The sequence below is a fragment of the Mus pahari genome, chromosome 9, assembly GCF_900095145.1.
Source record: "Mus pahari chromosome 9, PAHARI_EIJ_v1.1, whole genome shotgun sequence".
In the NCBI taxonomy this organism is placed as follows: Eukaryota; Metazoa; Chordata; class Mammalia; order Rodentia; family Muridae; genus Mus; species Mus pahari.
The window spans coordinates 88,391,158-88,409,833 of record NC_034598.1 but is presented as its reverse complement, the minus strand read 5'-3'; the positions used below and the strand labels follow the sequence as shown (position 1 = coordinate 88,409,833).

Genomic DNA, 18,676 nt, shown 5'->3' with positions numbered 1-18,676 from the left:
ACACACATTGGTCTCACCCTGTGAAACACACTCACAGGCTCCCCACGTGTACACACACATTGGTCTCACCCTGTGAAACACACTCACAGGCCCTCTACGTGTACACACACATTGGTCTCACCTAGTGAAACACACTCACAGGCCCTCCACGTGTACACACACATTGGTCTCACTCTGTGAAACACACTCACAGGCACTCCACGTGTACACACACATTGGTCTCACCCCATGAAACACACTCATAGGCCCCTCCACATGTACACACACACACATTGGTCTCACATCGTGAAACACACTCACAGGCCCTTCCACTTGTACACATACCACTACTAGACGACTGAGGTCTGAGACTGAAACACACATTGTGCCATACCACCCTGAATAGGTCTGGTTTTGTCTGAGAATGCAGCATTGCCCTGGCCCTCCAGATCACATGACTCATCCTTACCTTTGGTTTGCTCTGTAGTGGGCATCTGGGAGTGGAGAAACAGCTCCCGCATTCCCCCTAGGGTGCAATATGAGAGACTTTAATATCAAGAATATTAGTGATCAAAGAATGTAATCTGGGTCTGGGGAGATAGCTTAGCCAGTAAAGTGCTTGCTGCTCAAGCAGGTGGACCTGGGTTCAATTCCCCAAAATCCCATAAAAAGTCAGGCATGGTGGTGCACACCTGTAGTCCCTGCACTGGGGGCTTGCTGGCTGCTCAGCCAGCCCAACTGGATCCGTGAATCCTAGATTCCACAGAGAGACCGTGTCTCAAAAAAATAAGGTGGATGGCTTCTGAGGAATGGCACCTCAGGTTGACCTCTGGAAACTACATGCACCTGCACAAAGAGATGCATGAGAGCTTACACACACACACACACACACACACACACACACACACACACACACACACACGCACGCATACCCCTTAATCAATATGGCTATGATCAAGATCATATAAACGCACACACTTCACTTTGCCCTGGAAAACTCCGAAGGCCTGTCTTGCATGGCCATTTGAAAGCAGTTCCCTACTGTACAGTTGAGCCCAGGAAGTATGGTACGGACACACTGTAGCAACAGGGATGTGGGCACATGGGAATGCATTTTAAGTTAGCTGTAAGATTTCTGACCAATTGCTGATACATTCTGAACTTTAGTTTTCAGAAGGTATAGCATAGAGAGGAGACTTATTGCTGCCATTTGACCTTTGGGGAATTGTTAAGAGAAAATAATAATAATTTTTAATAATAATAATTTCTAAATGGATACCTTTTAGAAATTAAGAAAGTTACACCTGATAAAACATGGGGGAAAACCTTCTTTCATCTCCTGTTTAGGATGGAATCCTAAAACTGTGAGATGTTTATTAAACTGTGTGAGATGCCAGATGCTGACATGATGCAGTGACAAGCTCTGCTGTGTAGTCCTGTCACCTCCATTTCCAAGTCTATATGACAGCATTGGTAGCAACTGCTCTCACTATTGGGTTGCTGTGGGGTCAGATGAGCACTGAGCAGAGCAGATCAAAGCTGACATTCATCTGATGGAATTACTGGCTGGACGAGGGAAAGTGAGCATATTTTGTATGGTGGACGTATTTGGCAGAGTGGGGGGCCGGAGACAGAGATTCATTCAGTGTTGCAAACTGACATAAGGCAAAATGAATAGGAAATTGAATGGAGGTGTCTAGGGCATATATTATGTATGTATGTATGCATATATAGATGTACACATACATATATATGTGGAACCACTTTTGTTAATTGCCAAGTAGGCCATTTATATATGCTGTAACCTGGTAGGAATTCAAAACGATGTTTGTTGAATGAATAAATGGAAGGATGGATTTGAAAATGAATGGTACAATAAAAAGCTAACATTTGGTATCCAAGCATTGCTTCCTTAGTGATGAAGGAATCATGGGTAGATGGTATCTAACCAATAATATTCAAGGCCTGCAACTGGCTAAGCAGATGCTTGCTGGTTCTGAGTTTGAAGAATGCCATCAATTGGCTGGCCCTCAGGTTTCTTGGGGCCAGGACTCATCATGGCTATCCTTGGGGCCTATGCTGGATCACTAGGGTTGGTCTCCGGTACAAGGTTCTTTTGGTATTTTGAAATTTGGGGACTGACCGGAATATTGAAGGTAGTAAAAGTGTCACATCGGCCACCTTGGGTAGGATCCATTAGCAGGCAGTCAATGCCATAGGCCACACCCACATCAAACAAGAGTCTCCGCTGTATGATCCTGCACATTTGTCCATTTAGAAAGAGCTCACCCTGAGAGAGAGAGAGAGAGAGAGAGAGAGAGAGAGAGAGAGAGAGAGAGAGAGAGAGAGAAAAAATCAATCAATAATCTCTTCCAAACTTGTTTTCCTCTCACAGCATATAATGTAGCCAGCTCCTATGGGACTTAGAAAGGAGTAAAATAAATAAACAAACATGTAAGGTTTTACTGCATTTATCATGAAAGCCTGGAATTCCAGGGGTGTCAGATACTTTTTAGCCACTCCTGAAGTCAGTGACAGAAAAGGAGCTTGCTGTAATGTAAAACAAAACCAACGTCCCAAACACCTCAAGACACCTGAATGCCTCTCAGAATGGGAATGGTTGGGGAACAGCCTTCATATCATGGGGTCACCTTCACCCCCAATATATTCACAATCGAGAACAGCCTTCATGTGATGTGATCACCCTCATCTTTCCTGTCTTGTGAATATCCTCCTCTTTCATGTCATGTGATCACTGTCACCCCATGACACTCACTTTGGAGAACAGCTTTTATGGCAAGCGATTGCTGTCACCTTTTATGTCATGTGATCATCCTACCCTTTCCTGTCATGTGATCACCCTCCCCATTTATGTCATGAGACCACCCTCCCCTTTCCTGTCATGTGATCACCCTCACCCCATGACACTCACGACGTCACTGCCAGTTCCACACCTCACACTCAGCTCAGAACCCTGCAGGGTCTTCCAGGAAGCAGACCTGGGGAGGTCTGAAGCTAAAGCCTGAGGGAGAGAGGAAGCCATGTTAATACCTGCATTGGGACTGAAGGGCCAGAGCTCCTGCGCCAGCAAACCCATCTCAAATGGGTAACACAAGATTTCCTACATGTTTTAATAACTCAAGCTAAAGCAACAGAGAATGTAAGCAAAGTGAGGCAAGCCCATGACTTTCCAGGGGCAGAGCTTCCTTCTGCAGGGATGGGTTGTGAGGGCCTGGCATCCGTGCTTGGGCTATCTAGGTGTATGAAGACAATGAAAAGATGAGTGGAGTTAGTTGGGAAACGGTTCAGGGCATCTTTGTGGCCTGAAATGTGCTCCTTTAAAAGTTATATGAGCCAGTCGTGGTGGCACACACCTTTAATCCCAACATTCAGGAGGCAGAGTCAGGCAGGCCTCTGAGTTCAAGGCTAGCCTAGTCTTGTCTACTCAGTGAGATCCAAGCTACAATGACTACACAGTGAGACCCTGTTTCAAGAAAACAAACAAACAAAAATCTATATAAAATCTTGACCCTAATGACCTTAGAATATGATCTTATTTGGGAGCAAGGTCTCTGTAAATATAGTTAATAGTTGGGCAAGATGAAATAATCCTATAGTAGGGTGGGCCCTTAATACAATATAAACGATGCCCTTAGAAGAGGAGGTTGCCATGGGGGGCACTGAGACACAGGGAAGGATGGCTGTGGGAAGATAAGGGCAGATTGCATGGATGCACCTACAAGCTAAGGAATGCCAGGGGCTGCCAGAAACCATGAGCAGCCAGGGGAGACTTAGGGAACAGACATCTTCAGAAGCCCTCAAAGAAATGACCTTGCAGCCTTGCTGGCAGCAGTTTAGCCTCGAGCACAGTGAGGGAGTGACTTTTTGCAGTTCCGAGGTTGTGGTGATTTGCTGTGCAGACCCTATGAGTGAACTGAAGTCAGGGCGCTGGCATCTTGGAATGGACAGCCTTGTCTCAGAGCGACAGAAGTGCTCACTGAGGACTGCCATTTCCCCATGTGATCTGGCTTCTCCAGGACAGCTGACTGGTTCCTGGGGTCGATAGCTGATGGCATTACAGCGAATCAGTCATTTGCTTAGGGATGTTGGAATCAAGAGCAGTCAAGACCATCTGGAAACGCTTGGGGGGACCTTTGTCAGCTGCCATTCTGCCATGTGAAATAGGAACGTGCCAAGGCAGTGCACGGGTCAAGAGAGAGTGGGTACTCTTGGGTATGGGGTGTTGGCCCGGACAATAGAACCAGACAAGGTATACTGCAATGAGCACAAGCATGGCAGTCAGGGGAGCACAACAGGGTGGAGAGGGGAAAGGTCCCTCCTTCCCATGGATGCATGGGACTGCGGTGGTCTGAATAGGTATGACCCTCATAGATTCATGTGTTTAGCCCATAGGGTGTGGCACTATTAGGAGGTGTAGCCTTGTTAGAGGAAGTGTGTCACTTTGAGGGTGGGATTTGAGGTCTCTTATGTTCAATCTATGCCCAGTGTAGGACACAGTTTCCTGCTGCTGCCTGAAGATCAAGACGGACAACTCTCAGCTCCTCCTCCAGCACCGTGTCTGCCTGCAGGCTTGCCATGGTTCTCGCCATGATGATAAGGGACTGAACCTCTTAGGCTGTAAGGCAGCCCCAATTCGGTGTTTTCTAAGAGTTTCCATGGTCATGGTGTCTCTTCCCAGTAATAAAATCTTAACTAAGGCAGGGACACACGGTGAACTGCAGGTTGTGGGGCCTCGGTGCCAGACTGTATCTTTCCGTGGGACATTTCAAAGCTTACCTGGGTGTCTCGGATCACATGGAACTTCAGGTATGCCTTCAGCTTGTCTTTGTTGTCTTGATTGAACAGGAAGTCCTGCTGCTCCTGAGGCAAGGCTTGGAGGGCTTTGTCCGTCGGCCAGAAGAGAGTGACTGGGGTGTGCATGGGGTCAGTGATGACTCTCAGCAAACCTGAGTCCTGAAACACAGGGTACCATCCTCTGGCTGGTGTATGCATGTCTGTGCAGTAAGGTCCCTCCCTGATATGTGAGCCAGTCTCTCTACGACACGTTCATTGGCGTGTCACGTTCTGAAGGTTCCAGAGCACACAGCCAGAAGATAGAGCATCACACCCCAACCATTCTGAACCCCATTTCCTTAGAAGGCAAGCCAGAAAGTCAAACTCTAGGCTTCTGTCAGTAGGAAAGTAAATTTTAATAAATATCTTATATTTGAGACTACTTCTGTTCAAATATTTTAACATCTTATGACTAGTTTTTATTTTTTTCTCATATTTCATTAAAAAATAACCCTCTACTGTATTGAGATATGAATGTTTACTTATAAAGTTTCTAGATAAAATGTACCCCAAATAAATGTCAAGATGAATAGAAGTCATTTTGAGCCTTTCATGATATGGTAACATCACGTGTTGATTTTTTTCCCCCATGTGAGGTAGGCTTTATGAACTTCACTGAAAGACTTCCCAGTTTACTCTAAAACTGTTTGTCCAACCAGACCCTGTTGAACAGGTACAGGGTGACTACTGAGTTTTGGGATGGCACGCTAGACAAAGATTTCTCATTCCAAACATCCTTGGATAGTCTCACTTAAAAAGTATTTATTTCATGTATGTATCTATTTTTACTGAAGGCTGTGCTGTGTGTGGAGGTCAGAGGACAGCTTCTAGTGGTTGGTTCTTTCCTCCTGCTCTGTGAGTCCTCAGGTCTCAGTTCCAACATGTCAGAACCCCCATTTCTAGCCAGCTCCCTAGAGATTCTAAGACTTAGATCTTTATGCAGTTGAGGTCCTATTGTAGAGTGTGCTTTGTGGGGAACCTGAGTTTCAGGTGCACTGTCCTCAAGCCCCCGCCCCCTCGGTGTGTTACCTGTATCAACTTGCTGAATTTGGTATATCCGTGGTTTGCTGCCACTGTAGTAAGGTTTTGCTGCAAAGATAAGAAAGGGCATCAAACCTTTCATCCTTTAAGTGTGGACAGCCGTCTTACACTGCTATCTACTAAGTTTATCCTTGAGAACTAAGCAGGGAAAGACAGATGCTACATTCTCCATGACTGGAGGGTGGCACCTTCCTGAGGTGACCACTCTCACTCAAGAGACAAAACGAATCTAGTGTCATAAGTAAGTTTGTTATTTTGTGTTGGGCCACATTTATGGCTATCCTGGAGCACATCTGTAGGTTGACCATGCCCCCTTTAGACAGTTTACCAGTACTTTAATACAACCGAACTGCTCACAATGGTGGTAACACAGAAGGAGCTATCTACTGGCTCATCAGCACACATAGTAGCACACATAGCAGCCCATGTTTTGCCAAATTACAGAGGTTAGAAAGCTGGATACAACATTTCCCAAACTCCCTTGCAGCTAGAAACCCAGGGCCAATGTAGGACCAACCAAACCCAAGAACTGTTGGTGAGAAGGAACACCATGAGGTATAGCTAGCAGGGACACTAGTCTCCTGGGGCATGACTGTGTGAATGTCAGCAGTTAAGTCTCTAGTGCCCTGCCTGGGAGAGAAGGAGGCTGTGACAGTCAGATGGCCCTAGGGTAAGGTTGGAGGTCCTTCATGTCAGGACTTTCTAGTTGGCTTTGTTCTCACCAGAGCAGCATTGAATTTAGACTGTGGCATACACAGGAGTTATTCATATACATACTAGCTTAAGAAACCCCTTTTTGTAAGTGAGGTTTAGTAGGTTCTGCCACCTGTGATAAAGAAGAGTGGCCAGAATTAATAACCAAAACAAGGTTATTAAAACAACTAAAACTAATACAAAATTAAACCTGGGCCCTGTAATCCTAGCTACTTGCAAGTCTGAGGCAGGAAAATGAACAGTTAGAGGCCTGTCTGGGCTTCAGAGTAAAGACCAGAGTAAGCAAGACCCTGTCTCAAAACAAAGCAAAAAAAAGGCTGATTTTATAGTTCAGGAGAAAGGCACTTGCTTACCATGTGCAAGGCCCTGGGTTTAATCCCCAATATGAAGAGAAGAAATAAAAGAGTAAATAAGTAATTACAACTTCACATTCTGTCCAGTAAGAAGCAGTTTCACTCCTGGGTTAGTTTTAGTGATATCTAATTATCTACCTTCTCTTTCTTCTCCCTGCCTCCTTTCTTTTCCAAATCTATATAAGACAACTTTCCCTTGTGAACACTAAAGGAAAACTTATAAAATTATATATTTATAGAAGTTTTTGTTAGGAGATAGGGTTTTACTATATTGTCGTGGCTGGTATGAAACTCCTGGGCTGAAATGACCCTTGAACATGACGTGCAGAGTAGCTGGGGCTGTGACACACATCACTGTCCCTGGCTAGAATCCATGTGATGAGTTAAAACAACCTTTGCCTGCTTATGTATACTAGGCTTGAAGCAACAGGATCAGAAGGCTTCAAAGTCATGCCTCTAACCAGACGTCAGATGAAGGAAGGGCGACACAGGCATCACTTCCTGGAGAGTGACAATGGGTTACCTACCAGAACCCTGCCTGAGGCACTTCTGGGGGTGATAATCAAGTTTTGGGGAGACAACAATGTGTCTATGATGTGGATGACTCCGTTGGTGCTGATGATGTCACTGGATAGGACCTTCGCCTTCTTGTTTATGAGTACAGTATCCTGAAGACAAACGAGACCAGCAAAAGATGTGAGCACAGAGAAACTCCAGAGTCCTTCCCTGAAGAACTAATACTTCCCGGATGTGCAGGGGAAGCTGGGCACTCCAAGGGCAGAGCCCGAAGGCCCTTTGGCAAGCACATTGCTTATTATGATCCTAAGGGGAGATGGAGATGAGAATGCAGTTTTCAACCATGAGGTTAGCAGCAAATATTATAAAATCAGCTGACCTGACTGGCTGCTTATTTCAACACAATTCTGAAAGCCCACAGAATAAACATCTCCCAGTCGGCTTCTCATCAGTGTCCTTGACATCACTAGTCCCTCCACTCCATCTGTGCTGTCTGCAGCTGCTTTGCCTCTGAGTCCAAATTTCAACTCATCTGCCTATTGCTATGTGACTTTGGACAAGTTACTTAAGCTCTTTGAGTTGGGGACAGTGGTGGTAGTCACATCTTGGAGCTGCCGGACAGACTGAAACAGTACATGTAAAATCTATACCACGGCCCTACACACAAGAAATCCTTATCACTGTGGCTGTCCCTTTGGGGAAGGGAAGCCAGACACCTGGAGGACAAGGACAGCTCCCTCCTGAGGTGGCTGCTCTTACCTGAGAAACAGAGATGGAAATTGGCTCTCCTTGGAGGGTTGTGGCACTCGTGATCACCTTTAGGCTCTCCAGCAGCAGCTGCTGGCAGGCCACCACATGATACCGCAGAACCTGGGGCATGAGGTTCTGTTCATCCCAGACTTTAAGCTGGAAGAGAGGTGAGGGAGGTTGGCCAGAGGCAGGAGCCTGTTGCTAGAACCTCTTGTTTTCTCTCCTCTTCCCCACAACTCTGAGGAGCTAGTGCCAGGCTTGGTTTCTGTTGGGGCCACAGGGAGAGTCTGGTCAGGAAAGGCAATGAAAATGTAGGTGGGCAGAGCCTCAGGGGCTTCTAGCCCAGCTTGTCAGCGCTGCTTGGAGGATACCAGTGTCCTACAGAATTTTCTTGGGAGACATGCTGAGAGAGACCATGGGAGGGTCCCTCCAAGAGCACACTAGAAGATACTCTTGATACATTGGATGCAAGATACAAAGAATACAATTATGAAGTCACTGTAAAAAAAAGACCAGGAAAAAAGTTAAACTCCTTTGAGGCTTTAAGTTAAAATAACCAAAGGTCAAATGATTTCAAACATCATTCTAGTGTCTTTGATTTGTTGGTACCCAAAATACAGACTCAGAGAAAGGGGCAGTGGCTAAGAACAAGCCCCTCCTCAAACACCCTCCAGCCGTGGGGCTTGGGCAACGTTACTCTCCTCAGTGCTCTCCACTGTAAAATGGGGATAATACTTGGCGACAAATCTGACTGAGAATAAGCCAAATACATGTAGGCCGGGCCCAATTCTGAGTGTAGTTATCAATGTAGGTGTAGTTATCAATATATAGTTATCAATATATTTATACACAATGTGACACAGCAACACAGCGATTGATAGAACATAAAGGCTCTGATAAGTCCTGCAAGTCAGGAACCTATTTAAGTTCCCTCGATTCAGCACTTGCTCAGCAGTCTATAGAGAGTGTCGATCCACTCGATCACTTGATCACCTGAGACTTCTCCAGTTTCCACCCCTGTTTAGGTGCCTCTGGAAAGTCTCTGTCCAGTGGTGCCCCAAACCCAGAAGCTTTCCCTGGCAGGGGTCTTCACAGAGATAGGCAATCCCTGCTATTGCTGGTCAGCTCTATCTGAGCCTAAATCCCTTGTTCACAAACATCACCATGGCGGCTTCTGAGGCCACTCCTTTCCCTAAGCCTTTCTGTGGTCCCCACCTCCTGCTCACCCTGGTCTCACGATTGAAGGAGTCAGATGAAGGTACAAACACGGTGAAGGGGCCGGGTCCAGCAAGCTCTCGGACAGCATGTTCCTGCAGGAAGGGACATGGGGTCATACGTCACTCTTCCATAGACAAGCATATCGGCTTCCTCTCTCCCAGACACAGGCCCGGGCTCAAAGATAGGCCTGAGTCAGTGTTTTTGTCTCAGACTCAAAGCAAAGCCAGATTCTCTGCCATCAAAACTATGAACCTTTTCTAACTATAAAATTAACGTGTGGCTATTAGATTAATGATGTTGAAGTCAGGGTATCAAGATGATAACAGCTTGTCTATAACCCCCATCAAAGATGACTTGGGCCTTTCTTTCCCAGGTGACTGGTTCTATCCTGTGACAGTCATATGACTATAACAACCAATCAAAGATGACTTCTGCCTCTCCTTTCTAAATGACTGGCTGTACCCTGTGATAATCATAGGACCATAACAACCAAGATGACTCACTTAACTATCTAGCAGTCTTCTTGTCTTCCCTGCGGTTGTAGGGCAGCTATGCTGTTTGCTCCTCCTAGTCTCTAGTGTCTCATTCTTCCTTGCATCTGGGATTTATGTGGAGGAGTCCCAGAAGGTCAGCATGCTTTCTCCTAGCCGCCCTGCTGTGAGACTTAATCTTGACCGCCAACTTAGTTAAGAAGCATCCAGGAGATTGAGAAGCACACATCGGAGTATGTGTGCCTGAGAGGCCTTTCTCATAGGCAGAGGAGACTGAGGTCTGACCTAACGCACACGTTGCTTCCTCCAGGGAAGCATGACAAGGAGACATGGTGAAAGACAGGAGGTAGGGACGGGCTAAACAAGAGAGCTTCCCTGTGAGGTGTACCTTGTCCTGCTTCTTCTGGTATGCCTAGCCTGTGTCCTCTGCTTCCTGTCCACCAGGCGGCATATAAAAGGAGTGCCCGCCATCGCAGTTCTCTCTGTTCCCACATGTGCCCGACCCATTTCCCTAACCCATTTCTGTCCTTCTCCATCCCCACTTTCTCTGCTTTCCTGGCTCTGCTCACATCTGTCTGCCTCTACTCCCTCTCCAGGTCCTCACTCCCTCCCTTCCCCTAAATAAAGCCTCTTTAACTAGGTCTATTGTACACAGTGACTTCTTAGGGGACATCTTGGCACAGGCCCGCCAGGTAACCCCTCATCGTATTATATTTCATAGCATCTAGTTCTCAGTGACTCACACAAATCAAGCCCCACTCATGATAAGAGCCTTATCATAATGTGCTCCTTAATCTTCCCTATTGTATTTTCACTGTACCCTTCCAATGTTTGGATGTGATTAGAGTCGCAAACGTTAACTGGTGTGATTACACCTGAGGCCTGAGAGACAGAGTTCACAAATGGCCAACAACTGGGCAGGTGCAGTAAACCCTAGTTCCAAACTTTCTTCTGCACTCCCTGACTTCAGAAGCTACGGCTTTATCTAATATCTTGCTGGCAACATGACATGTTGATATATGTATGTGTACACACATAGGTATGTATATTCATAGAGTTCAATATACACACACACACACATACACACATACACACACACACACACACACACACACACACACACATTCTAGTGGTGGGAATTGAATCCAGGGCCTGGCACAAGCCTCAGGAGAAGACACACACTTTCTTACCTGCAACTGGAAGAAATACTGGGACGTTGAGGGATTCTTAGGAAGTTCCTGCAAACAAGGACCAGAAAATGTCAACATTTTAACAGTGAATTCCACACAGGAACACAGAGTTGTGCTGGGGCAACGTGTCTGCAGGAAAGCCAGGTGATGGCTCTCCTCTAGCCTCACTGAGGGACTCGTGGTTGATGCTCAGAATGACTGAGTGGAACTCTGAGTCCACAGAACATTACAAGCATTTCAAATGGAGCTCAAATCTTTATAAAACACACCAAATATAGTTGAAGTCTTGTAAATGTCAGGAATTGTTTATGGCAGAATTGGCCTCATTGACAACAAGAACGCTCTCGTCTCTCTTAAGACAATTCTCTGAGTGCTTATAAAATATAGAAATCAGAAAGTATTGTACCACCTCTTCCTCTATCTGCAGTGTAGGCAGATGGGATGGGGGAAGCATGAGTGCACACACACACACACACACACACACACACTACACAAACATACACCCTATATATCACCACATATTATATCTACATGATAAATATGTCACACATTCCATATACCACACCCCCTTATACCTTCTCCACTCTTGCCCCACATACATCACACACGTATACATATACCCCTCAGATACCCCCATAATCCCAGACACCACATATATACACCAAACACCAAATATACATACACACATATATCATCTGCTACATACCTCATACACAACACATACATTATACACACATACACATACATACACAGAGAAGCATACATATACCATAGATATACTTCTCTATACCCCCATACATCATAAACACACACACACATATTACCTGACACATACCTCATATATAACATAAACATCATATACTACACATACACATATACATACAGAAGCATACATATACCACAGATAATACCTTACCCACACACACCCATACAACATATACATATATATACATCATACACTACACATACCATGTACCAGATATACCACATACAACATACACAGACATACATACCATAGCATACCCCATACCATGTATTATATACACCATACACCACATACACTACACCATATTCCATACTACACACACACACACACACATACACTATATACACCATATACCACAAATATGCCATACTTCATACACACAGACATACACACCATATATCACACATACACATATACCTCATATGCCACACACATACACACACACAAACACACACATGCTATATATACCACTCATACCATCCACTGTATACCACATACATATACCACACTATATAACACACTACAAACACACCATCCACACACCATGCCACACATCCACACACCACACATAGTATGTCATAGTCACCATGCTCTGTATATGCATGTCACTCTACACACCATACAGCCACACTCACATTACAACACATACATGACCCACAGTCACCTCATTCTGTATACCACTCATATCATAAAGGTCTCATCACACACCAACCCAAAGCACGGCAATGCTTTGTCATTCTTACATGCTCTGTGCTCCTGACATCTATCACCATATTTAATTTTGTAATAACTTGGATAGAGTTGGTGTCCTTATCGTTTTCCAGACCCAGAGTGATGCATAGGAAAGTGACATCACAGACAAGGGGAGGTCTCGGGGGTCAAGCCCTTGCCAAGGGACCCTGGAGACCTGGGTTCGATCCCTGGAACCCCCATAAAGGAAAGAATCGACTTCATAAAACTGTCCTCTGACTTCCAAACACGTTTACCAACATTCAGCACCCCCTCCAATAATAAATTTAAGAAATACATTATTAAAAAATACCTAGGAGGAAAAGTGACATTGCTCTGTGTCACAGTACCACTCCTGGGCAGAGCTCAATTCCAAACCCAGATGTTTCTGACTCCAGAGCTAGGCCAGTCTTAACTGTGACATCCTCCCCAGGCCGTAGGAATTTCCCTGGGCAAAGTTCTTTTCATTGCAACTGATTTATTTGCAAGTCCCTGGCCACTTGGACTCTCAGCAGTTTGGGAAGTGGAGCTGACTTCCTGGAGACTTGTCATTACCCCGTGGATGCTGCCACGGCAGACGATTCCATCACCCGTGAAGTCTGGCTTGCAGGTGCATGTCCTTTGATCTTGTTCCGTGTGATTGCAGAAGGCAAATGGACTGCAGCCGCCGTTATTCTGGTAAAATTGCCAAGAGGTGGAGGAGGGGGTTCCGTCAGAGCAGGAAGTTAGTCAATTTTTGCTAAGCAATTTTGTATTGAAATCTATTGACTATTACATTTCAGTGGTAGAATACTTATCTGTCCTGTGCAAAGGCTGGGCTAAATCCCAACAACACACACACACACACACACACACACACACACACACACAGGCATGTGCATGCACATAAATGAACATATGTTTTTGTCTTACTCTCCAACTTTTACCAGTCTTCCTTGCCTTTCCTGGACTTGCCTTACAGCCCCTTGGTTGTGGGTCATTATTTATGAAGCCTTCTATCATGAGACAGCAGGCTTGTATAACCAGATCTCTAGCCCTCTGTGGATAAGCACCCTGCATGTTTGACATATTTAGGCCAAACTCTGATTTGGTCATAGGAAAGATGCCAGAAAGTCACTAGAAAATGGAACTTACTGCCTTGTGCTCAAGAGCTCATGAGCTGCAGAAGAGCAGACTAAAATACGAACAGCCAAAGTGAGCTTCTGTGATGGCCTCTCCACAGCCTCTGCTCCTGAGCAGCCTCCAGTGAGGAAGGAACTCGGAGCCAGGAAAAGCAGATCCATCCAGGAGCAGAGAGCCCTCAGACAGGCTTAATGCCTGCTGCGCGATCTTCCTGTCCCCTGGACTCTTTTCCAAAATACGTACTGAGTAAAATGCTTGTCAGCGTCCCAGAATCCTACCTCAAAAGGATAAACTGTTTGCTGCTTAGAAGAGCAAGCTCCTAAGCTTCCAGTCAATGACCCCGAACTTTGATAGCTGCAATACCCAACAAACTCCAAGACCACACAGAAGAATCCAGTCTTGTCACAGCCCTCTTTATCTCTGTAAACTCCAGAGCTGCGGGCTAGCCCCCCACCATGAGGGCACTTGCTCCGTGTGGTTCTGGGTACTTGTTCTCTGACCCACTCCTTCCTGCCCTCACCCAGTGCTCTCTACTCTTGAAACTGGCATCAGCCCTAGTGCTGTGTGCCTCTCAGAACCTTCTTCCCCACGTGTGGAGATTTCTCTCTCTCTCCTCTCTCTTTCCTCTCTCTCTCTCTCTCTCTCTCTCTCTCTCTCTCTCTCTCTCTCTCCTTCCCTCATTTTCGCTCACTCAGCCCTGTTATGACACACCAAGAAGGCCTGTGCCACAAGCTGGCATCCTGACCTTGGCGTCTAGAGTATGAGAATTAAATTCTGCTCAGCTACTGAGGACTCTGTCGCAGCAGCACTAGAGGGACAGAGACTGTTGGGGACTACCTCACGCATGGCCCACTGCCTGGCTCTTGGCACTTGGGGAGAAACACATGATCCTTGCGCAGCTCCACAACTATTTTGTTTACATATCCTGTTTAAAGAGTTTCTGCCTTCTCCTCTGAGTGATTACCATCATTTAAAAACTGAAAAAAAAAATCCACATTAAAATTTCTGTTCTTACACAGCCAACACTGGCTGGCATTTCTCAGAGCAACAGGGATCTGAGGCTCCGGAGATGGCACTCATTAGAGAGGCACCAAGTCTTCCAGCTTCCTGCTGGGCTCCCTGTCCTGCCCATAATGACTTTGGAATTGAGAGCTAATTCCTGAACATTAGCTTGCAAGAGGGCGGCAAATAGCCTCTGGGCCTCCCTGGCAGCTATGTCCTGAGTCTTTGGCCAAAACAACACAGAAGAACCACTATCAAATAGAGCGGGCTGGGCTGGTGTTCTCATAAGAACAGCCCCATTTCCCAGCTGCCTCTGTGTCCTTAGCTTCTCTATTGCCCTCATTGTCACTGCTTTCCTGAGCTGGCCAGACAAAAACAAGGAGTCAAAGGGAGCTGCTCGGAGAGGCAGGGTTCAACCACAGTGGTCCATTTGGTTCTCCCAGCATCCACTGGAAGTGCACACATAAAACAGTGCATCAAGGTGCTTGGTCTACAGTGAGGCCCAGGATTAGATAGACGTGGATTCAAGCTCTGGTTTTATCATATTCTAGCTCTGTGATCTCAGATAAGGATCCTTTTTCCTGATAGCCAGAGGCAGGAAAGATTGTACCTACTCCAAACATGACTAAGGCCTTAAGCCTTAGGTCACCTGTCTGTGATTGTGACTTTCTTTAGAAAAGCATCCTCATAGATGTCATTAAGGGTCTTGAGATGAGGTTTTAAACTCACAGCTGTCTGTGTAAGAACAAAAGGTAGACATGGAGGTGGTGGAAGGAGGGAGGGAGGGAGGGAGAGAGGGAGGGCTAGACACAGACACAGACACAGACACAGACACAGACACAGACACAGAGACAGACACAGACACAGACACAGACACAGACACAGACACAGACACAGACACAGAGAGAGACAGACACAGACACAGACACAGACACAGACACACAGACACAGACACACAGACACACAGACACAGACACAGACAGACACAGACACAGACAGACAGACACAGACACAGACACAGACACAGACACAGACACAAACTGTAGTTTGCAGCTACAGCCAGGAATACCAGAGTCACTAGCAGCTGCAAGAAGCAAGGAGAGTTCTGTCCCAGAGCCTTCAGAAACATCCTTGCTGACACTGGGTTTGATTTATGATTCAAGAATCACATATAAATTTTTGTACCCAGCCCTATTACATTTTACAGCAACCCTATTCTGATGGTTAGTTTGAACTGTCAATCTAGACTCAGCAATGGAGAACATGCATTAATTCATTACTTTCTGATCTTGGATATAACGTCACCAGTTTTCTCAAGCTCCCACCACTGTGACTTCTCTGCAGTGGTGGACTGTGACCTGGAACTGTGACCCAGATAAACCCCCTTTGCCCTAGTTTGCTGTGTTAGGGTAATTTTATCACGCAACAGGAAATGAAACTAAGATGCCTTGGAAAATAATTCACTGCTAGAGTCTTTTCATCAGCAAGTTGGTGGTTATTAGTCCTTGTGCCATCGGGGAGCGGAAGAATTGAATGAAAGAAAGCACCTGTGCATATAAATGTCACATTGATCCAGGTTGTCAGAGGCCTGGATGACCCCGGTGCCCCAGATGTGAAATGTCAAGGTGTCAGGCTTATGGGACCTCTTACTCCACTGGAGGCCTGGGCCTGGGGTGGGTTGAGTAGCAGTAGATTATCCAGTTTCAGACTTAGTGAGATCCTGCTTGGTTGGTACAGCATAGAGCCAGTCTGCAGTGAGAAGTCATGGGAGAATCAGTAGATAGATTTTGGGGAGGGATGCAGGCTGCTCGTTACAGGACTGCCATGAGGTCATGACGTGCATGCTCCTGGATCCTGACATCCCTCTGGGTGCTTACTGATATAGGATAACATATCTGAGTTAAGTACGACCGTTTAGACAAATTATGTGCTCTCTTGGGCACATTCTCCTTAATATCATGGAAGATAGCTTACTCAGGGAAAGTCTGGGTAGTAGAAGCTACATTCAGGTGTGTGCATGTGTGTTGTGTGTGAAAGACAGATGAAGAATGGACAGTTGTCTTCATATGAATGTTGCAGGGTTTTGTTTGCTCGTTTGTTTAACTAATTGGTTTTTAAGAGCTGTTTTAGGCTTACAGGAAAACAGAGTGGAAAGTGCAGATACTATAGAGACACTTCCACTCCCTGGGCTCCCCCATCACTAAGGCCTTGCTGTGACTGATGCACTGGTATTAAAGTCCATAGCTTGCATGCTGTCCCACTCCTGCTGGTGTACATTCCAAGGGGCTTGACGAGTGTATAATGATGTGTCCCTTATTTAAGCCTCCTCTCAGTAGCTCCCTGTCCCTAAGACTCCCATGCTCCCCTTGTTCACCCCACCTCTCCTACTCCTGGTCACTGATTGACCTTGCTGTCTCTGCAGCATTTCCTTTCCCACAGCATAATTTCTTGAGTTTGGCCATGTTTGAACTGACTTTCTTCCTCATTAGGTACATAAAGAATAAGCAAAAACCAAACTCAGGCAGCATACCCAGTCACCGTTGCTAAGGAACCAGATTTTGAACAGGTTCTTAAGGCTTGTTAGTTGACTCATGAATGCTTTATAGCACCTCCCATACTTTAGGAAACAAATCCAGTTTGCTTTGGGACGCTTGCATCACATGAATGCTACACCAACTCTGCATGCTTAGGTCCCTTCAGAATCTTGTAGCCAAAGGGGCAGGCTGTGAAGAGAATCTGTTCTCTCCATCCTTCCCAATATGACCATGGCACACAAGAAGAAAAGTGAGCCTATGACCCAGCTCTGAGATTCAAGGGGAGAGCGCCTGGCCTCTGTATCCCCTAGACAGTGGGGGAAAGCGCCGAGGCTACAGCCTGGAAGCATACTCACGGTTAAGCAGACGTTGATGAGTGTGCAGACCTTTCCATCTCCAGTGTACTTGGGCAAGCAGTTACAGACGGCCTGTGCAGGAGCAGAGGCAAAGGGTTATACACCAGGCCAGGTCGGCCTGCCAGCGCACAGGGTCTCAGATTGGAAGTTGACTGCAGAAGGTTAGTCTGAGAGACACTGCATTTTTGTTGTTGAATTTTTTTTTTTTTTGCAATAATACCTAGTTTAATATACTTGAGGACTCGATCTCATGGACATCCCATCCTTGTTGCCAAGACAATTTATTTTTTGATGGGTAGAAGTTCAGGGGAAAGGAAGTTATTATCTTATCCCTACCAAGGATGAAGTTAGACACCAGTGCTAGCATATGTCGAGGGGAAGACTTTGCATCTCACAGGGATATACACACAAGCAGCCATACCCTTTTGATGGACGGGGAAGACAGATGGGAGCTTGAAAAGTTGGGTACAGGACCCCACAGGCCTGATGATTACTTGTTAGAAATCCACAGGGCTGCTAGCCTAGGCAACTTGGGCAGGTATTCACTGTTTCTCCTCTTCTTTCACTATTGGTTCTAACGGTGCAAACCTTTTACCAAGAGGCCCACCAGCTATCTCTTCTTAACTGAAGCTGTATTCTTAGAGTGGTTCTCCATTGCTGCCATCTAGGTCTGCCGGAGCACTGCGATAGGCCCTGGGGGGCAGAAATCTTACAGGTGGCTCCTCATTCCATGTATATAAAAACTCTACGGAGACACTAAAATATGGCAGTAAAAGTCCAACAGAGACCACCGGAAGTCTCTGATGGTTAGATGTGCACTTGTGTGTGTGAGAGTACATACACAGACATGCATGTACACACACATGCACACAGTGTATGCAATACACGTGTACATGCACACACAAGTACACACATGGAATTCATTTACACATGCACACACAACTGTACATACACACATGTGCACGCACACGCAGCTTGTGCACACATGCACATGCAGACACACAAACACACACAAATGTATACACATATGAGCACAATGCTCACATATACATGTACACACA

General features: G+C 45.9%; 1 protein-coding gene and 1 long non-coding RNA gene across 2 annotated transcripts in view; one reads left to right on the top strand and one right to left on the bottom strand.

The window, feature by feature from the left end:
• The window catches only part of LOC110326179, a 35,766-nt gene extending 25,209 nt beyond the window's left edge, over positions 1-10,557 (top strand). The window contains exons 2-3 of the long non-coding RNA XR_002380775.1: positions 7,358-7,805; positions 10,227-10,557. This is a non-coding gene — a long non-coding RNA (uncharacterized LOC110326179). The remainder of the gene's footprint in view (positions 1-7,357; positions 7,806-10,226) is intronic.
• The window catches only part of Stab2 (stabilin 2), a 175,870-nt gene that overhangs the window by 23,689 nt on the left and 133,505 nt on the right, over positions 1-18,676 (bottom strand). The window contains exons 44-54 of the mRNA XM_021204348.2: positions 17,616-17,687; positions 13,157-13,276; positions 11,107-11,154; positions 9,434-9,517; positions 8,217-8,363; positions 7,469-7,609; positions 5,863-5,922; positions 4,777-4,953; positions 2,912-3,001; positions 2,123-2,269; positions 449-505 (exon numbers count right to left, since the gene is read on the bottom strand). Coding sequence (XP_021060007.1) covers positions 449-505; positions 2,123-2,269; positions 2,912-3,001; positions 4,777-4,953; positions 5,863-5,922; positions 7,469-7,609; positions 8,217-8,363; positions 9,434-9,517; positions 11,107-11,154; positions 13,157-13,276; positions 17,616-17,687 — 1,143 coding nt within the window. The remainder of the gene's footprint in view (positions 1-448; positions 506-2,122; positions 2,270-2,911; positions 3,002-4,776; positions 4,954-5,862; positions 5,923-7,468; positions 7,610-8,216; positions 8,364-9,433; positions 9,518-11,106; positions 11,155-13,156; positions 13,277-17,615; positions 17,688-18,676) is intronic.